General features: G+C 38.0%; 1 protein-coding gene across 1 annotated transcript; it reads right to left on the bottom strand.

Annotated features, from left to right (window-relative positions):
• Window positions 1–5,823: 5,823 nt before the first annotated feature.
• On the bottom strand, window positions 5,824–7,924 carry LOC117315890 (glutamic acid-rich protein-like). The gene is made up of 2 exons (XM_033870304.1): window positions 7,909–7,924; window positions 5,824–6,413 (listed from the first exon to the last, which is right to left on the bottom strand). Exons 1-2 carry the CDS (start codon window positions 7,922–7,924, stop codon window positions 5,824–5,826), a joined length of 606 nt encoding a protein of 201 aa, XP_033726195.1.
• Between the last annotated feature and the right edge of the window lie 2,087 nt (window positions 7,925–10,011).

Genomic DNA, 10,011 nt, shown 5'->3' with positions numbered 1-10,011 from the left:
ATATACATATACCAGTATACCTGTAATGTAAGTGTCTTTTGTCACTTTCATACATGTATGTAGCCATGTGGAACTATGACAGTCATACTCCATGCTTCGTTAGATAGGACGTGGGGAAAATAATTGGAATTTTGCCCCCCCCCCCCCCCCCCCTCCAATCTTATAAAAACTTGCTGTAATATAGCTGTATTTGATATGTTTCCTTCTTTGACGAACTGATAACACAGCATACATAATGTAGAGACACAGGTGCCTGACTCGTTTTATAAACAAATAAGATGTAAGAGTACATATTCACATTTATGTGTACTCTTATATGTTATTTGTTTATAAAACGAGTCAGCCACCTGTGGTAGAGACCTATAATTTGTGCCCCAGTCTTTACTGTGCAGTACATGTACAATTTCTCGTCTGTCACTTAAATTAATGTATAAACCATGACAGGATAGCACAACACTGTAACAACCACAGGCGCTTGTATAAAAAAAATCTTAATTTTTGAAAAAAATATGATATGACAGGGATCTGGGTACTGAGAAATCCACAAGGTTGGCAACTCCGATAATATACAGCTGAATATATTCTGTTACGGTAATGACATGACGTTTCAGAACTAACGATTTCATGTTTTTGGAAAATATTCGACAAAGCAGAAAAATAAACAATTATATTTACATGTTTTTTCTAATGTGACATAAAAATAAAAATGCCGTCATATTGAGTTTTTCCTCCCATTTATACAGCTAAGCTGAATGTAATTGATTTAAGTCAAACAACTAAAGAAAAAAAATTGAAGAATTGTCGGAAATTTTAGGTATAGAAATTGATCTTGACATTAACAGATCATATTTGTAATCTTTACGACTCTATTACATGTACGAAAGATATCATTTTACTTAAAAGGAAGCAGGCGAAAAAGATGGTTTTGTCAAATAAAGAGCGGGTTGCCTTATGGAGAAAGAGACAGAGAGAATTCACAAAATCACGACTAGTACAAATGAAAGGAAAGGGAAAGGTGTGAAAAGAAGAAAGAGTGGGGAGTTGTCAAGCCAGTTTCTTAGCTTGAAGAACGTGAAAAAAAAAAAAAAAAAAAAGAAGAATATGGAGTATCTACCACTTTTGGTATGCAACGGCAGTTCTGATTGGTTTAAAACCGTGTATTATTTGCCAGTAATACACGCTCGTGCCAATAATACACGCTCGTGAGTCACCGCTCTACCTAATAACACGGTTACTCTAGCGGAATGGGCTAACGGGTTAGTCTCTCCTCAGCTTTTTTTTTTATCACGACGCGAGTTCGAAAAAGGTGGGATCGGTGCCGTTTTTAAAAGAACCATCGATAATCTTAAAAGGGATCTATTGGAGTCAAATGTGAATGTACAGCTACACGAGATTTTGGACGAGATTGACAATATTGAGTCTAGACTGCCCACTGATCTCAAGCCACTGAAAAAAAAACAAAAACAAAAAACAAAAAACAAAAAAACAACAACAACAACAACAACAAAAAAACAACAAAAAAACGATTCAGTTTCACCAGGTTTGCTGTTTTACCATTTCCTGATTTAATAAGTTAGGTTGTTTGTTAACTATGTACATGTATGTATGTGTGGAAACAATATCAAATATACATTTTCGCCGCGCTTCATTAAATTGGCCTTTGTCCAGTTGGCAGTATCAGCCTATAGCTGCAAACTCCAGGACCAAGTTGTTCAAAAGGTGATTAAGCTAATCACAGTTTAACAACAATATTAAAATCTTGATAAAATGATTTCTGGTAAAACTTATTTGACAAAATTTTCTGAAACTATGACACCTACCAGTCTCTTCATACCTGCTGCTTTTGAAGAATATACACACATATAGGATTTGAGGTAAAGGAGAAATGAGATTTTCACTAATCAAGTGATTAAGCTAATCACCTTTTGAACCACTGGGCCCTGAAAGCAGTTCAATGCTTTATTGCCAACAATGATGTATCCTATCTTATGTTAACAGTTTTTTCTGGACGACATAATTTGGTATGGGAAGCAAGACATCGTGTCAATTCTGGATGATTTTCCAAAACCAGTTTCAAAACGAAACAAGAAAGGGAGCAGTCTTTTAGAACTATAGTCAAGTTCAAATGTGCTTCATTGTGGGCGGGGAAAGCTTGGATCAAACGTATTTTAGATGAAGTTGCTGTTTAATTCAGGTATACGTATTAGATATTTGAAAGCCTATTACTTGTTTTCTAAACTTCATTTATACTAAATTTAAATTTGCTGCTTAGTGTCAACAATGTCAAAGATTTAACGCATTAATTGAGTATTTTTCGTAATATTGATTATCTATGTAAATCCACTCTGCTGTTTAATCAGATATTATTGAAGTTATTGCTGAATTACCTGATTACGTTTGTTATTACAGACATAACCGTTGTGTGAATCGGCGTGTAAGTGAGTGTGTAAGCATCTAGCACTGATAAGCTAGCTTCATGACTTACAGAACAAAGAAACTGAAATGAAATGAGAAAGAAAAGAGATGACTTTGAGATTATTTCAAAACAGTATTTCTTTTGTGTCAACGCAAGAGCATTAAGAGCTAAAGCCACCCCCCCCCCCCCCCCCCCCCCCCCCCCCCGCCCCCCCCCCCCCCTCCTCCAAAAAAAATCAAAAAAAAAATCACTCGATAGCAAATAAAATGAATTTTTCTGATTTCCAAACTATAGTCAATTTTCAACAAGGCTTAATAAAACAAACCTCCGATTGTTACGGTATGTGAAGCGGGCATATGTCAGTTATAAAGAGGTTTCGTCAAGCTTGTTTTTGTTTAACGTCCTATTAACAGCCAGTGTCAATTAAGGACGTGTCAGGTTTTGGTGGTGAAGGAAAGCCGGAGTACCCGGAGAAAAACTGCCGGCCTACGGTCAGTACCTGGCAACTACCCCACGTATGTTTCGAACTCGCAACCCAGTGGTAGAGGGCTAGTGTTAAAGTGTCGGTACACCTTAACCACTCGGCCACCGCGGCCCCCTCACGATGTAAGCACATTAACCCAGGCTTGCACATCATTTTCTAAATACATTGTATGTGTATCAAAGTCGACTTTCACACTAATGACTCGGATTAAAATACCTTCGGACATTTTGATATTCACGCGGAGAGGACATTTGTTTATGACACTATTTACACATATGAATAATCATAATGTACTTATTGTCTTAAAGGGACTTTATGCTTAGAAAACACTATGAGAAAAGGATATAAAACGTTATATTTTCTATGAGTCTGTTACAAAACTAACACTTTCTGTTAATTACAAAAATCAAAAGTCACTGCAACCATTTATGATAGATATCAAAAAAATAAAGAATGTAAACATTGCAGTCTCGATCTAATTCATAAATTACCGCTCGTAGCCTGATACTGCGCATGCGTATAAACCGAGAAAAAAGCAACATGGTGGACGCAAACCAGAAAAGAAAAAAAAAAAGAAAAATTATTCACAGGCCGAATTCTTCAATTCCTGAGGTTGAAATCTAAGGTAATAGTCCCTTTAAGCATGAGAGCCGACTTTTATCGAAATGACACATTTCCTTTTGTTTTAGAGTTATTTTATGATGCCCTAGTAAGTTAATACATCCGTTATTTCATTGGCTAAATTTATCATTTATATAAATGAGACAATTAATTCATCCTGTTTTACCATGTATCATTGTTATCCATTTGATAATATTCATATTCTCTGCACTGAACTCTTTACGAGAAAAAACAATTTTCATTGTCATTGTTAATCCAAATTAAACGTAAAGTTGATGACAGGTTCTGTTACGGCCAGTGGTTATCATATCCGAACACGTAAATTGACAAGGCATTGTTTTACTTGTTTCTTCCGTGTCATTTTCGGCAGAGTTTTTTTATTCGAGTGTGAATGAACTTTAAATAGAAGATAATTACGTACATTAGTAAAGATTAGGAGCATATTGGTCATCCTCGGCTGTCAATATGCATGTTCTTGTATTTTCTGCTGTTAACGTTACCGGATGTAAACATTCACCAGGCCAAACACCGATAACATATCTACATTTATCCGGCAACTGCCACCACATTGTCGGAATACCGTATATATTTTTGCTGTATACGGCAGTGACGGAAAAATCTTAGCACGTGCGTCAATTCGACTGACCTACTTCAAAGTGAAACAACGTTTAAAAGGCGAACATATTTCTGTCATTTTTGACACCGTTTCACTTCAAAGTGATTATTTTTGATGATTATTTTTTTGTATTGTTGCAGGATAAATGGAATAAATGGTCAGTGTCTTAAAATATAAGCGGTATTTTTGGCTCGGGACAGAGAGACGAGCCACTTTTGTCTTTCTTTACCCTCGCCAAAATACAGCTTATATTTTAAGACACTGACCATGTATTCTCTATGTATTAGCTCCAAATTGAAATATTTGCTGAATGAAATAGTTTAAGTATAGTTCACCATATTTCTATTTCAGATGCCTCAGATTCGAACCCTTCTTTCGATTGTTTGAAGTATTCGACCGAATCAAGTATCTTCGGCAAAATGAATTTCCACTAGTCAATTTATTAACCGGCATTTTCTTTAAGATTCCCCTTCTTTCGTGCCGTTAGTACCATATTTGCTGTTTTAACCAGTGTCATTCAAGTGATGCGGTTCAAACTTTGAAATTGATGTTGTGTTCCATGGACACTTTTCTCATTCTCGGAAGAACAACGATGTTTGCTCCATCGACTTCTTGTCCTTCAGAAATGCGTCGGTCCACTGCTGTATCGAATTCTTCTCTTACTGATATTGTTCCTGATTACCAATGACATCAACATTTTCTTCCAAAAACGAAGTTGTTTCCGTCCTGTAATCTGTTTTCTGTGCAGTTCCTTTCAAGAACTGAACATCCCTGTGACGTCGTATGCGGCGGTCGGTCACACAGGGACTTGAGAATTCGTTACAGTCTACATAATGTACATGTATTTGGATCTCTCCTAGTGTGTATAGCACATTTTCAGACGTTTTGGGGGTCTAGATTAAAATTCGGAAAAAACGATACCCCCGGGGGTATCATTTTTACCGAATTTTAATCTAGCACTTTTTACCAAATTTTAATCTAGCCCTCCAAAACGTCTGAAAATGTACTATACACACTAGGGTAGGTCCAAATACATGTAGACTGCAACTAATTCTCAAGTCCCTGTGATACACACTAGGGGAGGTCCAAATACATATAGACTGTAACTAATTCTCAAGTCCCTGTGATACACACTAGGGTAGGTCCAAATACATATAGACTGTAACTAATTCTCAAGTCCCTGTGATACACACTAGGGGAGGTCCAAATACATATAGACTGTAACTAATTCTCAAGTCCCTGTGATACACACTAGGGTAGGTCCAAATACATGTAGACTGTAACTAATTCTCAAGTCCCTGTGGCCGGTCGTCCTTAATCTTACCTGAATCACAAATACCACTACAGACATTCAAACTTCTTCCTAGAAAATGTACTGAATATTAGCCATTGGCATGGAAGGTCTATATTTTATTCTAAGTTCCTGGATATACTTGTACCTAAGTCCGAGTTTACAAAAGTCAAATTTGTCAAAACACTCAAACAACTTTTTTTGGTATATTAAATAACATGAGTGGTTTAAGTGTAAATAATATAGGCGGTAGTTACGTCACCTCCACAATAAATCCTTTAAAATCAATTCGGTCGTAAATCAAATACTTACGACCATTCTATATTTGTCTATATGATCGGGTTAAGTTTGAGACAATGTTATTGATGAACCATATCAAACAATATTTTCCCGCCCTAACAGGCCAAACTGACCGTATAATTAAAAAACCCAGAGCTGCTGCTGCTCCTCGTCCCCCTGCTCGTCCTCCACCTCGTCCTTTTCGTCCTTCTCCTCGTCGTCGTCGTTGTCCTCCTCCTCGTCCCCCTCGTCCTCCTTGTCCTCCTTGTCCTCGTCCTCCTGCTCGTCCTCCACCTCGTCGTCCTCGTCCTCTTTCTCGTCCTCCTCGTCCTCCTTCCCCTCCTCCTCCTCGTCCTCGTCCTCCTCGTCCCCTCGTCCTCCTCCTGCTCCTCGTCGTCCTCCTCCTCCTTCTCCTCCTCATCCGCCTCGTCCTCCTCGTCCTCGTCCTCGTCCTCATCCTCCTCGTCGTCCTCGTCCTCCTTCCCCTCCTCCTCCTCCTTCTCGTCCTCCTCCTCCTTCTCCTCCTCATCCACCTCGTCCTCCTCGTCCTCGTCCTCATCCTCCTCGTCGTCCTCGTCCTCCTTCCCCTCCTCCTCCTCCTCCTCCTCCTCCTCCTCCTCCTCCTCCTCGTCGTTCTCGTCGTCCTCCTTCTCCTCGTCGTCCTCCTCATCCTCCTCGTCTTCTTCTTCTTCTTCTTCTTCTTCTTCTTGAGGTACCGGAAAAGTGTGTAAAACAAATATCTCGACGCGACAACAATTATACCGTAATTCATTGCAGTATACCGTACCTATATCATGTGTTATATGGTAGACTAGCCCGAGTTTCCTCTGGCCCTGACACCATGTCTGGTGTGTCAGGGTCAGAGGAAAGTCGGGCTAATGGTAGACCAGACTATCCCGATAGACTAGGAACATCCGGAATAGAACGAGATTTATTGCGATTTATGACACACTCTTCAAGTTAAATACTTTCTTTACCCTACATTAGAAACAACTAAACGCAACAACGTGCACGCTTGGTTTTACATATTTATGTAAGTGTTTACCTTAAAACACATTAAACCCGATCCAGTTGTTATCTTTCTCGTAGTTTGATAGTTTTACAATACCCTGAAGTTTGTTGACTTAAACTCACAAAATTACATACAACCGATAAAAAGTTAGGGTCATATATGGACTCAATGTTCGGCTATATACTTACAAATCATACCCTGCTATCGGCGAAAGAAGTTTACATGCTTCTTGGAATATTGCCAATTCTTATTTTAAGATTTGGTTTGGTTTGTTTTTGTTTAACGTCCTATTAACTGCCAGGGTCATTTAAGGACGTGTCAGGTTTTGGAGTTGGAGGAAACCGGAGTACCGGGAAAAAAACCACTGGCCTACGGTCAGTACCTGGCAACTGCCCCACGTAGGTTTCGAACTCGCAACCCAGAGGTGGAGGGCTAGTGTTAAAGTGTCGGGACACCTTAACCACTCGGCCACCGCGGCCCCAATTATTTTAAGATATTTGTAGTTTTATTTAGCAAAGTTATCCTTCAATCTAAAACAAAACATTATTTTTATTTGAAACAATTTAAGGAGCTTTCTAGACTTTTGTTCAATTTAACTTGATTAGTGTCTATATATACAATACCAGAATTAAGAAATGTTGATTTTCTTATTTTTCATTTACTAGTATTCCGTCACTCAAACGCGCTACATTATAGAATTTTACAGCAATGTACAATTATTTATCACCAACAGCACTGCATAAAAAAAGCAGAGAAGGGAGTCTTTGTCCGTAAACGCAGAAATAGGAAAAGGATGTGTGTTGACTTAAAGCGTAAAAAAAGCACCCTACACATTTGATAATGATATTGATGAGCCTACTGTCATTCTTGAATTTCCTTCAAGATGCCTTAAATCAATTGAAAATATTGTTTTCTCTGTAAATGAAATAAAGGATATTCTTTTGACTTTGAAGCTAAATAAAGCTACCATGAAAGATGAAATTAGTCACGAAACGTTAAAGAATACTTCAGTAAGTGTTTCTACCTCTTCAATAGCTGTTTAATTTATCTCCGAAACAATGTAATTTTCAATGCCAGTGGAAACAGCTATAATAGTACCTTTATTTGAAAAGGGCGAACGTTTTCATCTTCTAATCACATACATATTTCTCTTCTAAGTACTGTCAGTAAAGTGTTCGAGCGAGTTTACCTAAAAACATTTCCATAATTTTGCCATCGATAAAGATCGTGTATACAAAAATCAATCAGGTTTATCACCGACTGATACGTAATCACTTAAAATGCATCATAACATTTGTTTATCATTAGAAAACATCTATGTTTCTCTACAAATGCTTTTGATAGAGTTTGACATGATGGCTTGACGGGAAAAGTTAAACAAGACATACGGTTTTAAAGGCAATATCGATTGGCTGAGAGATTATCTAAGCCAAAAATCACGGGGGAGGGGGGCTACTCCCCCGGGAAAAAAATTAGCCGGTAAATGCAAAATCCTGCATTCTAGTGTAGTTCACCATAGATTTGTACAATTTGCCCCCCCCCCCCCCCCCCCCCCCCTCCCACGCCCCCCTTAAATACGCCAGTGTTGGTTGTAACAATGCAGACACTGATAAGATAGAAAAGGCCCAACTGGAAGCAGTCAGAATAGTAACAAATTTTGCCTTTATTTGAAAAAGGCTGGGAAAACTTGAAGATAGACGAAAAAATCAAAAAGTGTTATTGTTGTACAAAATGCGACATCATCTATCTCCTGATTCTCTGAACGACATCGTACCCAGTTGAGTAACCCGAGTTTCCTCTGGCCCCGACACTATGCCTGGTACATGGTGTCAGGACCAGAGGAAACTCGAGCTACCAGTAGAGTAAACAACATCAGTAGATATCATTTCAGAAATAGTCAAAAAATATTTTATCTCCAGTACCCTGAGAATGATAAGATATCTATGGTGGCCGGATAGGGCAACCTCGCAACCTTGTGACCTAGGAGAGACAAACCTGTAAAAATGCAATTAAGTCTTTTCACCAGCATATTACTGTTGTCAATAGAAAAAAACCCACTTTCATTACGTTTATCAGTATGATATATAAAACCACTGTCGTGAAAATCTTTTAAGATCATTGTCTAGATAAGATGCAGTGATTTAGATGAATTGTTCTTTTAATATGAACGCGACAGGTGGCGTTACCGGTCAAGATGAAGTATGTGATTGGTCAATGTAGCGGTAAATGCAAAATGCAGACATGCAGTTAAAGATAAAACAAAATTAAGATTGAATGCAAGCTAAATAATGGATGTATCTATTCAAATGACACATTAATAAAATCAAATTCCTGATTCAAATGCAGTCTTATAACCACCAAAAATGATTCAAACTGATATAATTTTGTTATCCGTGCTGAAAATGCGCATTTATTAATTAGTTCGTTAATTTATTTCACCAGCAGTTTTACATTATAACCACCAGCATTAAAACTATGCCGTTTATCTTTTTAAAGATATTTCTTGTTCGTGTTAACTTGCACCAGGGACATCAATATATGATGCAGGAAAGACCGAATACACGAAGGGAGGTAACTCTTACAATTATCATCGAATGTGAACGGAGTCTTGTACAAGGTTGATTATATTTAGGAATTTAACAGAACATGTATTTCATACGAAATCTGACTAGCGATAGTATTATACCAGGGTGGTTAGTCTTCACATTTTATCTTGTGACCTTGATTTTCTGATTGCTAATAGAAAATATAGATAAGAAAGTGTATTTAAACATTTGACTTCGTGACCTTTATCTTAGACCAAATACTTTCTCTTTGTTATGATATATAGTTTCAGTTTTTTAGGGGCCGCGGTGGCCGAGTGATTAAGGTGTCCCGACACTTTATCACTAGCCCTACACCTCTGGGTTGCGAGGTCGGAACCTACGTGGGGCAGTTGCCAGGTATTAACCGTAGACCGTTGGTTAAACGACCCTGGCTGTTAATAGGACGTTAAAAAAACAACAAAATAAAACATATAGTTTCATTGAAATCAGCCCACAAGTTTAGGATCTGTTTGAACAAGGATTATCAACCAAGGTTATACCTAAATCATGAAAGGTCTAAATGAAAACGAATCTACCTTGATTTGTATGGGCAACGGAATTCACAATTTTGAAAGCCACCTTCTGAGAGCCTTACATTTATAAGGGGACTAGGATAATTTTATTAATACTTTGCTGGTCTTTTGGCAGTGAGGGTCGTTACATTCTTTTAAGCTTCTGGGGTTTTTGAGAAGATTAAAGTCAAAATG

Source organism: Pecten maximus, chromosome 17, assembly GCF_902652985.1.
Source record: "Pecten maximus chromosome 17, xPecMax1.1, whole genome shotgun sequence".
Classification (NCBI taxonomy): domain Eukaryota; kingdom Metazoa; phylum Mollusca; class Bivalvia; order Pectinida; family Pectinidae; genus Pecten; species Pecten maximus.
The sequence above is the reverse complement of the archived record's forward strand: the minus strand, read 5'-3'. Positions and strand labels throughout refer to the sequence as shown.